This window comes from Parus major, chromosome 1, assembly GCF_001522545.3.
Source record: "Parus major isolate Abel chromosome 1, Parus_major1.1, whole genome shotgun sequence".
NCBI lineage: Eukaryota > Metazoa > Chordata > Aves > Passeriformes > Paridae > Parus > Parus major.
In genome coordinates, this window is record NC_031768.1 from 110,027,219 (window position 1) to 110,048,522 (window position 21,304).

Here is a 21,304-nt window from a genome sequence, read left to right on the forward strand (position 1 = left end):
TTCTAGCATATTGATGTGTTCAGGATTATAATAATTTGTTGATATGGTACTCAATGTAGAGGACAACAAAAATTTAGCATAAGATGCAATTAAAAAAATTAAACCACCATGAGATGATTTTTACATTTATCTACAACCACTCCCACCCCAGATTGCTCCTCACTGTGATACCATTATGCTACAGGAACACTTTGATTACAGTACTCAAAAGCTAAAACTCACCCTAAAAGAGGCAAAAAGAATAAAATGTGATATCTTTGCTTTTACATAGAATTACACAGAGTAGCAAACAAAATTGAAGGAGCTAATTTAGTCATGTATCTTTTTGAGCTCTGTCCCCTAATATTATCACAATTGAAACAGAAAGATGGGAAGAAAGAAAAGAAAAAAAAAAAAGATTGCAATTTTGGGGCATTGATTTCCAGTCTTCTGTTGTGTGCCACACTTGGGAGGGCTCACAACTTCCACTGGCTTTATGCATTTTGTGTAGAGAAACTGTATGAAGAAAATGCAGAAAATGCACACTGCTGTTTGTAAAATCTTTATGGCAGTCTTTAGGAGAAAGCACAATTTATTGAAAATGAAAATTTAGACAGCAAAAGCCAACCAACATCTACTGATGGAACATGACTTAATGTATAATGTAGGAAGCCACACAGCCTCATGTCTTAATGTACAAGTTTCACCCACATACATTCCAAATGTGGTAAGAACAGTGATTTTAATTCATATTACCAAAATGATAGAGGGAGAAGCTGAAGGACAGGAGAACACTGCTAAGTACAAACTGTAATTAAAGACCTACCATGGTCCTTTCCCATCTGAATTACTCTATGATTCTATAGAAGAAGGTTACCCAACAACTGCAACAAGCATTCTCAAATGAATGGAAAAACCTTTCCCAAGCAGGTGAAGTCAATCACAGTTCAATAAAGCCTTAATTTTTCAGACCGTAAGTTAAGATTTAAAATTAAAAGAGAGAAAAAAACAATTACTCTGATGCTAAATAAAATGATCAAGGTACAAACAGCAAGTCATATATATATATATATATTTATATGCATATACACATAGAGGACACTAACTCTAGGGAATTGATATTTAATCCCACAAGTCTGTCTAGTCTGTGTTGATGAAATGGCTGTAGCCCTCACTCCAGGTTTTCCTACCAACTTCTCCATTCAGTCTTTCCCACAGCAAGGTACCAGCTCAATTTTGCCTCGTTGCTCAGCCCTTCTCAAAAACATTTAAAGGTTCTCAGCAAGCCCCATTAAGGGCTTGAGAGCACCTTACAAACCCAGGGGGTCTCCATGAAAACACCTTTATCTTAAGGTGACTCTTGGTGACTGAAGGGAGTGAGGCCACCTGGACCTTTGCAGGTTCCAGCTGATATGCAGGGACAGCTTGGATCAACAAGCCTACAAATACTGACAAATTCTTCCACCACAGCCTTGCTTATCCTATGGCTGCGTTCATTTCTGAAATATTATTAATGAAAAAAAACCAAGCAAACAACCTGAGCAACACTATCAAGAATTTGTTGTGGGATGGTAACAGCAAAATCTCTTATTTTGTCACTGCTGCCATTCTGCTGCAGACAAATAAAGATTTAGCAAGCTAAGACACAGCTACTTTCTGCAGGATTTTACTCCAAGGCAGTTCAGAAATTGTTTGAACACTGTCAGATGGAGAGACAGGCTGTTGAATGGAGAAAAAAATTACAAAGAGAAAACAAGCACATAGGAAAAACACACACACACACACACAAAAAAGTGATTCACAAAGATTAAGGATAGATAGTGCACAAACAGAACACAGAGAAAAATAATAATAAAAAAGCCTAATATAATCTTCATGATTTGAGGGAAAAACCTCCCTTGTACAACAGTGTATTGACAATAAAGTAAATGTAAAAGAGGCTCAAAATTATTTGAACCTGCATGACATTATGAACTCAGGGTTTAGGGCATTAAGTAGGGGTGAGAGAAGCACAATGACAGCCACTCTGTGTTATGAAGAAAATAAAGTACCAAAAGGAGCCTTACACAAGTACATCCTCCACTAGGGTGTGAAGGGTGCTGGGGTTGCGGATCAGCTTGTCCAGGAAGCTGACAATGTCACTGAACTTGGGACGGTGGTTCCTCTCCTTCTGCCAGCAGTGAAGCATGAGCTGGTGAAGAGAAGCTGGGCAGCCCATGGGAGCTGGAAGCCTGTAGCCCTCTTCAATGGACAGTATAACCTGCAGATACACAATGGGTACAGTTACCAGGCATTAAATGCTGAAAGGATGGTGTCAGACCAGGGATGATTGATTATCAATAGCACAGCCACCCTCACTTTATGCATTGCTGGGGCTTCACTTGGGGAGTCAGGACTGACAGAGGGTGTGACCAGTGGAGACAGGAAATATTTTGTAGGCATATGAAACACAGTAGGAGCTTTTTTAGGGTCACTGGTCATCCTCTTCAAACAGCTAAGAAAGTAGGAGGGGAATAAAACTCACCAATACCACCATCATTTTCATCCACTTCAGGGGGCCACAAACTCACCTGGTGCGGCCACTGCATCCCACCATGCTCTAATATTTGCATTCACAGTGTTTGTGTGTAGCAATACCTCAATGCAACCAAGAACCACAAATACACATTGTGGCACTTGACAAATGTACTTGGTATTCACATGTTGCTGCTGATCATTAGAGTGTGATTAATTCTGGCAAAGTCCCCCACACCAAGTTACAGCAATGTTGTTTTGCAAGTCTCCCTCAGAAACCTGGATGTCTGAGATGTTTATAACTAAACAAAAGTTAATAAAATTATGGTATTACCCTAAAGTGAGTCAGACCTTCAGATTCAGCAGATACAGAAAAGGTGTTTGGTAAGGACTCAGAAAGAAACAAGTCTGCTGCCACAGATTAATTACATGTATGAAAAATTAGTTGATCAGAGTTGAAGGAGAGCTTATTTTTAGTAACATGGGTAGAAAAAAACATTGTTTGAAAAGAAGAGTGGCTGAATATCAAGAGCCTGGCTTGATAGGAAGCAAAAGTAAGTAAGGTCCATGGAAAGTTTCATGGATTCATAACAGCTTACATGGATTCATCCTATGTAGGATTTAAAAAAGACAAGGAAAGGTGAGGAGGTTCTACAGTGAGTGGTGGTGGCAGTGGGGATGATGTTACAAATTACACAGTCAGGATTTTTTTTTTTTTGTTTAAAATTTAATGCAAAACTAATCAGTGATTGATCAGAAATGAAACTAGAAAAAAGTCCAGCCTTACCACACATGCATAACCCTCCCCCATAAAAATCCAGCCAGTGCTGGATTTCTAATGTTTTCTAATGTACAAAGGATTGCATACAATATTTACAGCCACACTGTGCACTTAGGAGGAACACACCTGCTGCAGTGATACCCTCTGTGCTGCAAGGAGACATTTGTCATTCTCACACAGATGTATGGACATGCTGCCGACATATTAATGCAGCTGGAAGGGTTACATTAAACTCTTTACAGCAAATCAATGTTTTACAGCACCAGCTCTGGCTTCAATATATTCAATCTTTTTATCCTGGAATACATCCCTGTTCTCTATTTGAATTCTGAATTAATGCTGGCTCTGCTCAGCAATGCCTAATGCTTATGCTGCAAGCATTATGTAAATAAAATAAGAGTAATGAAGCTGTGTTAGGACCTGAGCTCCCCTTGATGGCATGGCAGGAAATGGAACAAGGCTTCTGTAGCTGCACACAGCTGCTTGTTCTATAAACACAGGTGACCTGGTCCTGTAATGTACCTGCTGCTGTTACAGGAGAAAATGCCACTATCACATTGCCAAGGAAATATTTCCCTCAGAACCTTGCCTCCCAGTGACAGAAATGCCCCTGTGGACTCAGGACCGGAAAAACTCAACCATGTGCATGGAATTTTATTCACATTTGTTTTTACATTTATTATTAATGTCTCTCAAGCAGTTTGTCAGAGGTGGGTTCAGTAAACACTCATGACAGAGAGGGGCAGAGCCTAGTTGGTGCTGACCACTGATGAGGCCATCCTCAGCAGCCCAGAAATGCAGATACTGAAATTTTTACATTTAACTCTGCATGTTACAAACGTGGAATTTATGAAATGTATTTTGTTTTTAAGGCAACAGGAAAGCTGCTTGGCTTTTCAGAGACATACAGCAGTTGCTCAACACAACAATAGAGGGCTGATGAGGTTTTGCTGAATTTATTTATTCAGGAAAAGCCCAAAAGCAACCATAATTTTCCAGATGTATTTTCTCCGCCACACTTTGTTTTAACATACCTCTGAAAATGAAGTCACAGTGCATTTTGTTTCCTCTCTTGTTCAAAAGGAACATTTCAGTATGAAGAGAAATGCCAGCTGGTACTGGGATAATTATAATTTCTCATTAATACCAGCACATTTTATAAATAAACTGGAAATATTGCCTCATTAGTATCCCTTGTGAGGCAAGTATTATTTTTAGAGTCTAAGAAGCAAGAGTAAAGATCTGATAAGTGTCTAATACTGCAGTGGGAATCAAGTCTCAAAGGAAGAATTAGAGCATTTTAGTTCCTTATTTATTTATATATTTATTTTAGCTCTTGCTCTGCCACATGTATAGCACCCATCTCTCTATTCAGAGAAATCAGATATCCATGTACCTAAAAGGGAAGAAGGATGAAGTTTTTCTTAGTAATATAAAATTCTGTATTATAAAACGTGAAGATTTTGCATGTAAACTCCTCTCAAATGCCTTTTCCCCGTGTCAGTTTAAGGCTGACAAAGCACCACATCAGTCATGAAATCTGCATCTACAGGAAGGGTACAGCAACACCTTGTTTGATATTAGACATTGCTGTGAAGTTTGAATATTAACAGAGTTAATATTAAATATTGGTTATGATTGAACAGTATTTTAAGGACATCTACACAAAATTTATACATGTTTGATTTCAAAATAATTGGCAGTTGGCAAAAATGCCATCTGAAAATGAAGCTGTAATCTTCCTGATAGTTTCATTATTAACAGTAACAGAGATTCTTGCTTCAAAAGTTAACTGACAGCTTTTTTAATGAGACTGAGACAGAAGAGAATCCAGAGGGACATTGTCCCTGTGTCCTCCTGACATCTGAAAAATCTACCAGGAGGGAGAGGCAGCTGCTCCTGCCTCATGGTACAGAGCCAATCCCAGGCACCTGCCAAGTGTTTTGATATCTGTGAGCTGAAAGAACTATATTAGGATAAGTAGGGTTTTTTTCAGTATTACAAAAAACTTTCAGGAGTGTAAGGAGTTTTATTCTGTTTGCTACAGTAGTTTCCCTGCATACCAATTAAAACCCATTAAATTTTCTTTTCATTATTTTTTTCCTTCTTTTTGAATACTGCAGCTCTGCAACATGCATTAATTTATATGGTGGCCTCTAACAGGTGTCCCAGTAGACTTCACTCACAGCTGTTCTACAAACCAAATGCATGGAATATAAATCTTCCTTCCCTCACATGAGCATTAGCAAGCCAGACTCTTAGCACAATCTGTTCATCAGTACACTAGTTTCCTTGGAAAGTTCAATATCTTGGCTAATGTTTATTAATTAAGCAATAAGACACGACAGACTGTGCAGCAGCCCTAATTAATGGACACCTCTGGTGCCTGCCACACATCTAAGAAGTGCATTAATCAGCACCAACACAGTTTGGAAATGACTTACCACAATAATAAAATGGTTATTTACTTAAACAAGAGCATTTCTCAAACTTAGCAACATTTTAAGCCTCTGCATTATGCCATGTACAGTATTAATTTTATGAGAAGCATTTTGCAATTCGGTTTCCTTAAGTTCAGCTTCCAAATCCTTGCTGGGGAATATCAGTAGAGGATGCTGTATTTGCAGAGGTGTTGAGTCATTCTGGATACCTGTGAGCAGCTGTAGGTCTCTGAACACCAGACTGGGTTCATTTAGGTGGCAGGTACCAGATTAAAACTTCGCACATCAGCTGCCTTCATCACTTACTTAGCCATGGTCTAAAAAAGCATGTCTATTTCCCACAGTTGTATAATTAGAAAAGCAATTGGTAAGATGGAATGGGAAAAAAACCCCAAACCCACAAACCAGACCTGGCTCTGCAGAGAGTTTATACTTGGAAAACTTTTGGTGACCTACCAAAACCCACCCAATTCAACAAGTATGTAAATTGCTGTCTAGAGAAGAGTTTTATTACGTTCCAAACTCAGTAAATGTTTTAATGGTAATATTAGCAGACATTTTGATGTAGCAGAACCTCTGACTATACCCATGCAAGACCTTATTACGTCTTGTTTGCAACCTGTGTCTTTTATGAATCTGTTTAGTGTACATCACTCTCTCTTGCTTTCCCTTCCATCTGTACAGTACCACTGGCTTTTGAACATCCTATTATTTCTGCAAAATAAGCTCATGTGAATTCAGGACAATTTACTGTAGTAAAAGAACTGTCCCAATATCCTGTAAAATAGGATTTACATTATGTCTAATAACTTGAAATTTCCCAATGACACCTGAAGTCACTTAACATGCGTAAGAAGGTCACAGGTGCTCACAGCTCACATGCTGCCACTGAAATCCTATGGGTAGGAGAAAAGGAGTCCTTTGTGCTGGGAACTGCTGAACTGCAGGAAAAGCCCCCAGCAAATGGCATCATTAGGGCCTGCAGCATCATTTTGTATTAACAGACACTTTTATTTTGGATGTAGGTGTAACTGAATATTGCTATCTACATGCTGTAGTTGATTATTTAATATATTCTAAATGGAGAGCTTTGTGGCAGTCTTTTTTAGTTTCTAAAGGGTTTGGTTGTTATTTTCCTTTTCTTCCTGAAACAGTGAAATTATTTTTTTAAATTAAAATCTCTCAGATCCTTATCCCCAAATGACCGATCAGCCTTAACAAGCAACCAGACTTGAAGAGCTGAATAACTTAGCAACAGTGTGAAAAAAGCCATCTGGGAAAGTCTTGTCAATTCTTCAGAACCAATGCAGGAATATTCTAGGCACATATATGACAGAGGTTAAGGTGGCTTGGCTGATATTCCACATTTTGACATAGAGCTTGATGGCTGGTATGGAGACTGAGTGTACCAGTTTGAGCTGTCACAGGGATCCATCAAACAAGAGAATTTGTGAAAATTTAAATTGTGGTAGAGAAAAAAAACCCTACCATTTCCCCTTTTCCATATTTCCTTTTCTAGAACAAGCTTTCAATTCTAGTAGAAGAAAATTTGTTGTTTGTTTTTTTTTTTTTTTTTAATTGATATTCCAGCCTAGAAAGGGAATGAGACAGCAAAGCAGGGCAGGAAGTGGCATTAACTTTTAAAGCACGTTTGAAAAAGTTGTGGATTAATCCTGGGCAGTACTCACATCCTGGTTGGACATCTCCCAGTAGGGCCTCTCTCCGTAGGACATCACCTCCCACATGACAATTCCGTAGCTCCACGCATCGCTGGCTGAGGAGAACTTGCGGTAAGCGATGGCTTCGGGAGCAGTCCACCTGATGGGGATCTTCCCACCCTGCAAACGGGTTGAAAACTTGTCAAGATGATTGGGGTACAGAATAACACATGTTTTAAAAGAAAAGGAAAAAAAAAACCCAAAACAGCCTGGGTTCTGAGATTCTACGTTCTGACTTCCATCAATTTGCCTTTTCAATTTGCTGCAAGTGAGAAGGGAGAAATATGCCTTTTTTATTTGATTTCATATGTAGTCTAATTCACCAATACCTGCACTCTGTGAAAACAAGCCAGTTCAAAGAGCAGAAAACATTTGAGATGATTAATGTTTATTCAGTCATATAAATAATCAGAACATGCATTTTGATTGAAAACATCCCAAACCTTAAATTTCTAGTTCATTGACATTTAAGCTTTTTCCCCAAATGAAATAGAAACATCTATTGCAAAATGGAACACTAAAAGCTCTTAATAAAATTGTATAATCAGGAAAGAAACTATAGGTATTCTATGCATTTTCAAAGCATTGCATTTGATGATATCTTTTAATTTTTGTTGTACCCTTTAAATATCCAAGTAGAAAACAAATCAAGTGTGCTTCTAAATAGGCATTTCCTTAGGATATTAGACAGTGTCATTCTGCAGCCTACAACCTAAAATCCAAGCTTTGCCATCAAAAAAAAGTAAGAAATCAATCAACAAACCTAACTTACTGTTTACAAGACCACAGGGTGCAGAATTTTTCTCTGACATTACTACTTTACACCACTAGAATCCCTTCTATTCTCTCATAAATAGCTTCTATATGAAAACTACTTTTCCATCTCAGGAAAAAAAAAAAAAGAAAGAAGAAAAAAGTATTTCCTCTCCAGGTACACTGCTCATTTGAGAAGTTTTTGGTTTTTTTTCCTTTTCAAGAGTGTACATTTATTATCATTCTCACTGATGAGAATGATCATTTCTTTGGAGAGAGAAAAGCAGTATATTGAAGGTGCCACTAGATGGTAGAAGGAGGCAGTCAGTAGAGCTGAGCTCACTCAGCAGTAGCTGCTTTCAACAAGCAGTAATAGATTCTGCTCAGTGTTATAATTGTATTTCTGACTGAAACAAAAGAGGAAATGAACTAGAACATCCATTTGGCAATGAAGAGAGGCCACAGTTAAAAACAAGTATGTAAATCTCCGTTAATTTGCTTTGAATGCATAAAATATTGTCTGAGAGTTGTTGAGGCCTGACTTTGGCTGGTTGAGAAGCTGTTCTACCAATAAATTGTTCAAAATCCAGGCTCTGTGTCTGTGGGGTTGTGCCACTCAGCCAAGTTCTCCTTGCTGATGGAAAATATATGGTTAACATTTGTGTTATATGACAGTGGCCAAGATATCCTTTGGACATTTTCACATTTTTTGCAGCTGCTTTTTCAAAGCCTTTGCTTCCTCACATGTGGTAAATCACTTACTGATTTTAGCACTAATAAGGTATTTTTTGTATTTTTGCCCACTATCTGCCCTTTATTTATACATTATCCTGGTGGTCAAATCACTCATCTGGCACATCAGAGATGCAAAAGACTTTGTGCCTCACCTGCTGCCACCTGCCCTCACCAGCACTGCAGTGTGTGATGCTCTTGGTCCCCTCCCAGTCCAGCTATTCCACTTAAGAAGCAATTGGAAATGCTTTTTGGGTATGGGAATGAAGAAACAGGGGGAAAAAAGAGTTGTAACAGGGTATTCTCCACAGAAAGGTGAGGCTGATTTTTGTTCTCCAAGAAATGTTTATTTATACCTCCTAAAGAAATTGGATAAAGAGCACTTGGTGTTTGATCTTGCAGTCTGGTTTCAGTGGTCTCTTCATGGAATATGCAAGGCCCAGCTTCCTGAGGTGTTGGAAAAATCAGCTATTCAATGCCACAAATGTGCACATTACACTGGGATGTCGACTAAAAGCATTTCTGAGAAACAGATATTTTAACATCTAACTGCAGAGAATATTTCAGAAGTATCTCTTCACATCACAGAGTTATGGGTCTTGTCCTTTCTACTGGATCAGGTTTGGTTCTCTATTTCTAAACATTTACTCACTAAATTTGGGTAATTCCATCCTCAGTTAGATTCCTGTTTTATGAATAATTTGGTTTTTTTTTTTTTTAATTTTAAGGAATTTATTATATAAATAATTAAATATCTACTTGAAAGTAAAACAAATCTATACATGTGAATCAAAGGAATTTGGTATTTGTAGTTTTTCCTTTTAATGCATATATTAACATAGTATGGATAACATAACAGGAAAACTATCTTTACACTGTATGCTTTTCTTAAATCTGATTTTGTATTCTCAAATTATACTCAAAAGAGAACACATCTTGAGCAGCATTTGTAGCTAGATTTGTGACTCCTGGTTAAATAAAAATGAGTTTCAAAGGATCTGATCAGACTCTATATCTACTTTCATGACACAGCTTCACTGACTGATCCCTTTTGGACTGAAACAGTAGCGGCTCATTGAGTGTGAAAATGAGACTGAAGAGCAGAATCTTAACAAAATTCAAGGCAGTTCACGTTCAAGGGCATAAGATGTGTGCAGAGTTGTAATGTAAAATAAAACACTTTTATGCTGCCTCTAAAAACTTCTAAAATTTTTACAATGGATTCATCTCATGTATGAAGTTGTTACATTTGTGAAAATGTGAATTTCGATACTTAATTATGGTTGAAGAATATATTTTTATACAAAAAAGTTGTTTTATTTATTTGAAAGCCATTCAAAAGGTGGAGATTGCAATTTGAGTACCTTAAGGAACATGTATGAATGAACAGTAGTAATAGCTGCTCATGCATAATAAAAGAACACATAAGGTTTAGAGTGGCTGAAAATGTATTTCCCGTTTCTGATTAGAGTAATAAGCAGTGTTACTCATATTGGATATGCCTTTTTATATTTTAATCTAACTGGGGAAATAATAAATGTAATACTTACTGCTTACACAACGCTTCACCTTCAAATTAAGATAATTTATAAATCATCTACATTTTGCTGCTATAGCAATGAGATCTCTCAGAGCTGCCTGCATTAGAAAGCCCTTTTTGCTTTTAGGTTATTCTCTCCTTTTTTTTGGTGGGGGGAGAGGGGGGAGGTTGGGGAGGAGGGGCAGAATGGGTGTTAGGAAACAAATTGTTTTTCTGCTTCATCTCATACATTAATAATGATATCAGTGATAACCTAATTTTATTTTCACACAGTGAAATAACACTAACTCCACTGTTCAAATAATTAGAATTCAGCCTCTTTTTCCTGTATGCTGCCAGCTGAACAGTGCCTATCTCCTGATTTTTTTTTGTGATTGTAATTTAATAAGCAATTTTACCACACAGCATAAGAGTCCCCTTGGAATTACAATATTAGGTTCACATTGCTTAGCTTGTAGAACTGTTCAGAGATGAGCCCTTGAAATGAAATTTACCCCCTCAGCCACACCTACACACACGCTGGCTTTCCCTGCAGGACTGGCAACAGCACAGTTTGCCACACATTTAAAGGCAGGAGTGGAACTCGGTGGTGCAGAACACCTCATTCTTTACCTCAGGCCATGCATGAAAGACAGACAGTCTTCACAAAGTGCCACCTCTGAGCTCACACCACCAAAAGTGGTTATGATGTCTTGTGTGGTCACAGCTGTGGTTTTGCTTTCTACAGTTCGATTTTTTTTCTATTCTACATGTTGGACGTCTCTTTAAAACCAGGAGGCATTAACATTTCCTTTAATTAAAAATCTAACCAGATCTCCAAACTCCAGCAGAACAATGTAGCTGGCAGCTACAGCCCATTATTCTACCACAAAAAAAAGTCAGGATGCGTCAGAAAGCTCAAAATGTGTGATGTGAAGAAACAAAGGAGGAAACCTTTTAGATGCCCAGAACTTGTGGCATGCTCTGGTAGCTGATTGAAGTGAGGAGTGGAAGCACTGAGAGCCTGAGATACAAAACTGAAGGCAAGGTGTGTGTGAGCTCCTACTGCCTGTGCACAGACAGCAGCAAACCCCATGGTGCATCAGGATCAGCGTGCCCCAGGGGTGTGAAAAATGCCTGTTTCTGTGGAAAAACCCATTCTGCGTTTTCCTGGGATGCCAGACACTTCAGAAAGACTGTCACAGCGCTGGCTGCAGTTCTCCTAAATGCTGAGGTGCAAACCCATCAGATCCAGATGCACAGGTATCTAGAACTGTCCAATTCTGGGAGAAAAGTGCTGAACTGTGTGCACCATTAGTCTGATCTGGCACAGGAACTGCTGTGCATCTGTCAGATACTGCTCCTGCATGTGCTGTGTCACTGAATCGTGCAATCACTTTCCAAAACACAGCTAGAGTACCTGTTTTTTCCTTTACCCCACTGACAGAAACAGGGGAAAAAAAAGGACTTCAGAGTGAAGGCACAAGACACAAGTAATGAAAGAGATTAGTATTAAATATTGGACATAATTCATCATTCTGTACAAAAACCTTCTGCCACTTTACTAGAGTGATGCTTTTATTTGATGCTCAAATTTTTCATGTGCAATGCCACAAGTAGTCAGAATTTAACATCCTCAAATCATAATTTAGAACTATTCAGTACTATCAACAGTCTTCTGTTGTGCCTGTTGAAAAGTTTCTATTGAAATATGAGAGAGACTACATGGCAAGATAACAAAACTGCTCTGCAAAAGCATTTCAGAATTTGTGCTCATTATGCCCAATTCCAGTTAGTTCTACCACTCTCATTTCCCTCAGAATTGAAATGAATAAACCCCCCTGATTTTCAAAAAGACTGAATTTGCTTTTAATCTCTGGGAAAATATTAATTTTCTTTCAAATGTCCTGATTAACAATGCTGAAGTTAAATATGTGGGACTTGATTTTCCCCCTTAACTTAGCTATTCAAATTTTCAGAACAAGTTATTTATGGCTTTGAGAATATGTTAATTTTAGTGGTTGTTAACCCCTACAATACACATCTATTTGTGTCTTCCAAAAGAGGAAAAGCTCTTGATGGATGGAAGGAATCAGCACTGAAGATATTTGCGGAATTAAAGGCGACAAGATAGAATGCCTGTTCACAGATCATCAGAAACACTTCACATTCACCAGTAGAGGTGTATCAGGGTGCTTCTCCAAAACACTCCACACCATCCTGTCATTTTGTCTTCCAAAAAGCCATGAGATAGATTAATTGAGTAGTGCTGCACATGGAAACCTCCAGCAGGGCAGATATATCCTACCCTGTCACCTTTGAGCTCAAAAATCAAATAATTAAAATATTAAATGACTTTGCTAAAATTTAAAGAATTATGAAATCAGAAACTCTCTAATAGAGTGGAAATTCTTATTAGGAGCTGCAGCAGCATTCATTTCCTTTGAAACAAAGCCCTTCAGCAGCCCTTTGCCTGCTCTGAAGCACTGATCCTGCCTTGGGCTGAGAGATAATAAGAAGGCTGACCCTCAAAATCCACATAAGTGAAATGGCAGTGATTATTTTTGACCATTTGCATCTATCCTGCCTTTGTATTTTCTTGACAGGGCAATTTAAGAAACTTTATACAGTGACAGAGAACTCCCAAGTACAAGTGGTTGATACCACGCCTCTTGTTTGTGTAACTAACTGGTTTATACAATTTGTTAGACAGGATGCCTTTATCTACAAGGTGCTCACTGAAAATAGATTGGTTTTTTTTTTTTTTGCCAGAAATACTAGTTTTAAAATATTTGTTTAGTTTTTAAATGAATTAAACCAGGCAGGTTCGTGAGGACTGGTGGTGTCCTCAGAGCCCTGGTGAGAACCAGTCAAGTGTACAAAGACAGATTTTATAATATAATACACAAGTATTTTGTAAAACCTCTTTGAGACTGGTCTTTTGAAAGGTAATGATGAGACTGGAGGGGCCAAGGAGTCTCATACTGTTTTAGCAAGTGGGACTTCACATTTCTTTAGGATTAAGAATGAATTTTATGGTATTGTGTGCTTGGCTCTCGATCACAGAGAAACCCTTTCCTCTTCTGAAATTAAATACCAGGAGCATGCATCTCTACCAAATCCAGCTTAGAAACTACAGCACTATTTGACAGTAATGATAGGAAAAAACGTCATTTTTCTTTGAAACTAATATTTCTGGCAAAGATCTATCTCTTTTCAAGAGCATCAATTTGAAGCTATCTGCCAGCTGTGTCAGCACAGCTCACATTACAGCCGTAACCAATTTCTTGAGAGTTACTCCTCCAGAGTCCTTCAATCTGCACATCCAGCCCATCCACTTTGCTTACACAAGGAGTCCTACCAAAGTCAATGGATAAGGTGAAAAGGATTCTTTTTTTTGTTCTGAGATGCTTATTTGAAGGATACCTTACGTTGCACAAACTCTGCAACAAAGGAATTTGCTATGTGGTCCATTCTTCCAGCAGAAGTGAGTTACCAAACATAAATATTTCTCTAAACTCAAGTAATTTAAATTGAACACAAAAAAGAACTTACCAAGCACTATCTTTTCTTAAAAGCATCAAGGAAGGCTCATCTCTGAAATTATGCCCCTGCCTTGCCCAGGGCTTCATGAAGTATTTATTATTGGATCAAAAATAAACTGTTACCATGCACTGCTTGAACACTGGATGTTATTATCCATCATTAACAATTTCACAGCTAGTGATTTCCACACTCGTATCTAGCTGACATGCACAGCAAACACCTCCCAAGTTTCAGGAATCAAGTAGCCTCTCTCTGCACTGCCATAATGCCCAGATAATTCATTCCTTTGCCCTGCCCCTGAACCCTGCCATAATTCCTTCTCCACCACACAATTTGAAGTGGCCAATAAAAAACTCAGAAGCATCTGGGAACTTGGAAAGCAAGAACAAACTGAAATGGATCTAAATGTAAAATTAACACTATATAGGCTATAGTATTGTCTCCAGTAAACATTTTCACATTCTATTCTTTGGGATGCTGTTCTAGAGAGAATGTAGGAACCTAGATACTGAATTAACAGACAACTTGCTCTGGGGTACATGGGATTTTATTTACCTAGGGCTTCTTCAAAGTTTTTTTCCAGAAAAAAGTTGGAAACACCACAAAAATTGCTTTTCTTCTGAAAGTTGCAATGCCACACATGGATGATGATCGGAATTATTAAGAAGCTGGGCTACTCACTAAGTATCACTGCTTCAGCTTTATCCCAGCTGCATCAAGAAGTGCAGAGGAGAATTAATATCTTAGTAACTGATGGATACATTTTCTGTTCACATTTTTGTGAGGTCACTTCTCATTTTATCCTGAAAGAGCTTGCTGGTTATTTAAGTTTCAGTCAATTTGTGGATAAGTAGCTGGTCAAAAGACAGGAAACAGTCAGAAAGAAAAGGTCAGTTTTTAGAGTGGCAACCCCCAGAGATCAATGCTCATGTCCTGCTGGCAGTGTATGTAGAATCTATAATACAGGCTGAACTGGGAACATATAAAATTGCACAATCAATAGGTATTCATGGTAGTAAAGATGATGAGGATTTACGACTAAAATTTTCCAAAGATCCTTATGATACTGAATTGCAAAATGATAAAACATCACAAAATTCAGTGTTATAGTGATGCACACAGAATAAAATGATCCTAACTTTACATAATGACTAACATGACTGTACTAAGCTGTCACAAGACTGCTCTTGAAGTTATAGCACAGAGTTGGCTCTATAACGGTATCAACTCCCTGCTCAAAAGCAGAGTAAAGGGAAAAATGGAATGAAATTGTAAAAATAATCAGGAAAAGGAGAAAGCACAGCCATGCTGAAACCTAGGATGTTCCTGCATATTGCTTGATCAAAGTTTTGATCCCTCATTCCAAAAGGACACATTGAAACTAAAAGACAGACAAGGTGGTCAAAGGTACAGAATAAAAGAAAGTAAAAATGGTCTAAAAACCCTGAATATAATGGATCAGATAATAGATGGAGAGAATAGATCCAAGGTACTTCAAACGTAAGTGGTAAGTAGCAGATTAAAAAAAAAACATGAACAAAACCAATTTTTTTTTTTTAAGACACATTGCTACAGAATGTCACAGACTCTAAAAATTCAAACCTTTTCAAAAGTAGCTAGGTAAACCTACAGGAGAAATATTTGTGGAGGGTATTACACACAAAAACATGCCTCTGATTCAAAGGAGTCTTGGAGCCACAGACTGCTGAAAGCTCAATGACCTGAACTGACAGTGCATCATGTGCACAGCATGTGCACTTTCTTATTACACGGAATCTGGAATTCCTCCTTGGAATCTCCTGCTTGTTTGGCTTTTGGATTCATGCTTTGGAGCTCACAAGCATTGCAGCTGTCTCAGTTAGGCCATTACCCTCTTCCCATCATCTTGGTTTGTTTGCAGGTGAATTATCAACACGTGGTTAACAGTCACTGGGAAAAAGTCAATGATGCCCATGTCAACAGCATTTTGGGGGAAAAGAAAGTTAAAAAAAATAAGAAGGTAATTTTAAAGGAAGTCATCTGAAGTGAGGTGTTCTTTGATGTGAAAGAGTGTAACTGTAGATGGGTGTCTGAAGCACCACAAGTCATTTTTTGATTGTTGATTCTATAACTACATCCCTATGTCTCTACCATGTTTATGGATATCTTTCGTGAGCAAAGCTTTTGACAGAAGGAAATAAACAATTCTACTCTTAGTAAGTTTTAGCAAAGGAGAAAGGCACTGAGTACAAAGGAGAAGAATCTGTAAAAGCATTGCCCTGAGAGAGTGGAGGTCTTATGTTTGCTCCATAGAGACACAACGCTATCTCATAAAGATTTTAGTATCATATCTTTCATCGGCAATAAATAATTCCTCTTAGGAGAAAAAGAAGAAGGAATAAAAGTATTCCCAGACTGCTGGGAATCATGCAAGTTTCATGTCTAACTCATGACTGCCATGCACCTGCCATGCAGCCCATGCTGCATAAAGATATGGTTTATATATTGAAAGGGAGAAGGGAGAACAGCTGCTGATGAAGGTGAAGCAGCTGAGGCCAGGGCCATGGATCAAGAAGCGTGACAGGGAGCAGGGACGTGTCAAACACTGAGCTGTGTCCTGCCTTCCCATCTGGGGACAGAGGGACAGAGAAAGAAAGGCTTGCCAAGGGCAGGGTGGGCAGTGAGGCTCAGCAGAGGAGAGGATGGTAGCAGCCATTTCTCCCACAAGAGGCCAAAATGCCCCCAGTGCCACCCTGCTGGTTTTCCAAAGAAAAGAAGTGCACGAGCCACAGCTGCACCCCAGCACGTCTGTCTGCCAGACAAGCCCAGGCTGGGGGCTTGGAACCACTGGGAATCTAAAAAGCATGGATGGTGGGAAGGCAGGATGGGAAAGACATCCAAGGTAAGATCAAATCACCTCAACATGGTCTCCAGTGTCCCTTCTGGCACTGTCACCTGCTCACTAGCTGGCACTTTAGGAAATGCAGGTCTCCCACTGTCTCGTGTCTGCCAGTTCTCTGCAGAGACCTCAGGGACCACTGGGCCTCTACAGATATGCAGCTGCTCCCTTGCCTATTTCCCATGTGTTTAATGAAAACCAGTACCAAGCAAAGCAGAGAGATGCCAGGATTTCTCCTGATGGAAGAGCTCAAGATGCTGCTGTACTTCTGGGCCAGGCAGCAGCTCAGTGGTCCATCAGGCTGCACAACTTCAGGCACAACACAAGTTGTCCAGCTGGCAAATATTGGGGTTATTGGGGATACTGATGTAGGGATGTGGAAGGCTTATGAGTAATCTGATATTGCATGAGGCCACAGGAGCATGGGAGGGATCTAAACTTTACCAGGAAAGAAGAAGAGCACAGCAAGAAGCTGCAGGTGTGGTGAAGGTGCCTGGGGAGATTCTCTAAAGACCAGAAGCTGTGCTATAGTGGTTACAGAAGGCAGCCAGAGAACTAGGATAACCAGGCAAAAAAATGCAGCTGATACCTGTAACAGAGCACCAGGATACCAGGGCTTCATGAAAATATATAAATGAAATAAATTTTTCCCTCTCCTCTGGCCCTGGAAGGTATCCCAGAGATTCCCAGATTTTTCTGAGTAGCAAGGGACACACAAGGATCATGGAGTCCAACAGAAGGGGCAATACAGTGTTGTCAGACTTTAACTGCACAAACACAGATGAATCATATCACCAAAAAAAAAGCCAAAGAAATAAACATACAAGAGTAGTTTTCAGTCCAAGCAAGGGCTGCTTCACAACAAACTTCTCTGATGTTTCTATTTGGTGTAGTGACACAGTGGCAGCATCCATAGATCACTGCAGTGTGGCAGTATGCAAATTGTTGAATAATAGGATAACCATCTGTTGGATGATGAATAGTCTGGCACAGGAATGTGGTCAAGCCTTCCTGCAGATACCCACATTCACCCAGATCTCTGCCAGCTGCCTGAGTAAAGGGCACTGAACATCAAGCTGGTTTCTATGTCACGCTCATCTGAGCAAAGCCCTGACTGATGAGTCTGATGGCAGCTCCAGTCACACCAGTTTCATGAACTGGTCTTTATACTGGTGTAATGTTGGCTTAGAGACACTGCAGATCTGCTTCTGGCCTTTACAACAGTGACATTCCTTAGTACTGCAATCCCCAGACTTTTGTACTTTCTCCTATATCTTAACATTAATTTAGGCACTGTGCGAATTGTGGCACTGGAATACCTTTGAATTGAATACAAGTTGAATTTACACCTTGTAATCCCCAGATGGCATAGCACTGAGTTCTTCTGATGGTGCATCATACTAAATCATCATCTGACTGATGATAATATAATGGGAATAACATATTAACAAAATTTATCATTCTGTACCTTGCTCAGGAGATATTTTACTTTATCATATAATTATATATTTTATCATATAATTTTACTTTATCATATAATATATTAGTTGTCACTTCCATGACATATTACAGTAAGACATCATCAGAAGGAAACATTTTGATGAAGTAGTACTTGGATATCAAGGCCAGGTTGGATGGGGGCTTGGAACAACCAGGGATAGTGTAAGGTGTCCCTGCCCATGGCAGGGGAGATTGAAACTGCAAGATCTTTAAGGTCCCTTCCAACCCAAACCATTCTGTGATTCTGTCACTTATTCTCTGACATCAAACTTACCACTGGTGCTAGATCAGCTGTGGTTCATCTTATAATGATATCCTCTAAGCAGCTGGAGCTCTTGCATTACTTTCATCAGTTCACCACAAAACTTCATCAAAGGAGCTGAAAATGCACCTTTTAGAGAGCCTCTGCCAAACAATTCAGTATGTTTATTAAAAAAAATCTACCTAGCTCAGAATCTTGGAAAACAAGGAGGGTTTTAAAAAAATTATAATTTTTAATTTAGAAACGTTAATTTAGCAGAGGTAGGTTGTCAAATGATAAAGCTTCTTAAACCCCAAATTTGCTGAGAGACAGCCATTTTAATAATTTTTAGCATTGAGGCACAGGTGCATGTCATGCTTACATGGAAACTTGCATAATATATGGGTGCAACTTCTGCAGGAAGCATCTTTTTATGCTAAAACATCATGTGTACTGACAGTTTCTTCTTTTTTAATCATCAAAATTACATTTATATACTGAAAAAAGAACATATGCATATATGAATATACAGATAGGAAATGGATTTCCAAATCTCTAGTGGACAAAGAAAGAAATGCATTGCAACAGGCAGATCTAGCACAGCTGTGCCTGCAGCATCTGAAGGCAAACTCATTCAGGTAATAGCATTGGGGAAGGCAGAATAAATCAAAAACATTCAGCAGAACTTAATAACATTTTAGGAAAATGCATTTTTCTACTCAGTTTCTTTAGATAGTTACCAACTACTGTTCTGCTCCCTCTTATTTCTGGATTATGACCTTGTATACCTTAGGAAATTAAAGCCCAACGGTTTTGACATCAACAAAGTTATGGAATACTAATGCATGGTTTTGATTTCTTGTTGTTAAGGTCTTTTGTGTAAAGTGCTAAAGTTCAAGCTTATCTTCAAAATCTGTATCACTTGAAAAGAAACCAACCCTGAGGGCTAATCAAGACAATACTTATTTTCACACTCACAGCAAAGTAAGGGTGTACTTTACAACAAATGTGTTCCTCAGTTGCTTGTTTGTGGTGTAGACTGGAAATTCCTGGAGAAGCCTGGTCATTCTCAGGAATTCCCAACAACCAGTGAAAATCCAGTGAAAGATCTGAAGGAAGAACTTGAATCTTTCAGAGGATGAGGATCATACTTTCACCCAGTAAAACAGCTGTATCAGGATCTTCAGGTAAACTCAGTGTCCAGTGATTCAGTCCACCAAAAACAACACTGAAAAGAAGCCACCATCCCTTATCAGCAACTTCCAGAACAGTACTTGATTTATTCCAAGTACCAGAGAGCTGACTAATTACAGCCTTAAGAATGTGCTCTGGGAAATTGATACAGATCAGTCCTCTAGCCTTAAACTTTCACACCTTCTGGAAAACTCTCTGAGACTCTCCCCATGACTATAGGATCAATATCTGTGGGGGATGTATTCTTCTAACCTATGAAATGTAGATTATGCTGCACTTTTGGCATAATTTAGCCTAATTAAAAAACAAAAAACAGAACAAAACCAGAAAAACAAAGTAATGCTGTCTGTCCCCAATCACAAAAGAGTTAATGGAAGCAATGGACAAATTTTTTTCATGTGTATTGCTTTTTGCAATATACACAGTGTTTCCATGGACTAATGCCATGGCATTTTATTGCACATTTGATCTTTTTTACTGCTTCAAAATCTTTCAGTTGTATAAGATTTTCAGCAGTGGAATACAGGCAATTGCTGCTTCATTAAAAATGTATAGCAAAAATAAGCATGAGTACACTTAAATAATTTTGTTTATTTTGGCATTTGAGGGCTGAAATGCTCAGTGTTGAAACTGCCTTCTTTAGATTCATGATAATCACGGCAAATGCACCATACAAAAACCTCGAGTCAGACAAACAATCTTGTTTTTGTATTGTTGCTCAATTGTGTTCACAATTCCCTAAAAGCCTATAAATGTTTTTTTGGAGGTATGCTGACCAATAATGATTTTTCCAAGCACTGTACCAAACCTGCAGAGTTGTTTTTCACGCTTCATGTTTTATATGTATTTCCAAAAAACAAGAGGTGATTTTGCAGAAATGATTCAACACGAAAATGGTGCAGTAACACTGCTCAGACATTTTGTTCCTCAGCATCTTCTACAGCTCCCAACTAACTACTCTCATGGCAACCCTCTGAAAAAGCTGCTGTCTCCATTTCACAGTGGGAAAAACAGAGACACAAGCTGAGGACCATCAAATATTCTGAATACCTGCAACTCCCACTGGCAATAACTGGATTTCTGGATGCTCATTGTTACTGAAACCAGGCTGTAAATGATTTATATGGGTAAAACTGCAAGGCAGAAGAGCAAGAATCTCTGAAATAAAGTTCCAGCTTATGGAGTTGCTGGGTTCCTGGGCTGTGCCTTCATCTCACATGTGACTTATGATAGATTTTGTACTTATGAAAATGGAACAAAATAATGGTCAACTGCTATGAATGCTTATGTGGACACCTTTCTCCGTTGCAGTGTGTTCACTTCAGTAAAAAAATCCACATTCAGATTTTAAAGAATGAAATGGTTATAGGCAAAGCAGAACCAGTTCTAATCTGGTATGGAAAAATGACAATTATTTTCATTATGCACCTAACCAGGAAAGGATAAACTATGTGACTCCAAAAAAGGTATTACCTCTAACAGTTTCACCTTAGAGCAATCTTTATAAT

At 38.6% G+C, this 21,304-nt stretch overlaps 1 protein-coding gene across 4 annotated transcripts in view; it reads right to left on the bottom strand.

The window, feature by feature from the left end:
* Positions 1–21,304, bottom strand: part of LOC107206925 (ephrin type-A receptor 6) — a 379,928-nt gene that overhangs the window by 13,240 nt on the left and 345,384 nt on the right. For all 4 annotated transcript variants that reach the window (XM_015633404.1, XM_015633396.1, XM_033518822.1 and 1 more), the window contains 2 exons: positions 7,404–7,553; positions 2,046–2,239 (listed from right to left, as the gene is read on the bottom strand). In XM_015633404.1, coding sequence (XP_015488890.1) covers positions 2,046–2,239; positions 7,404–7,553 — 344 coding nt within the window. The remainder of the gene's footprint in view (positions 1–2,045; positions 2,240–7,403; positions 7,554–21,304) is intronic.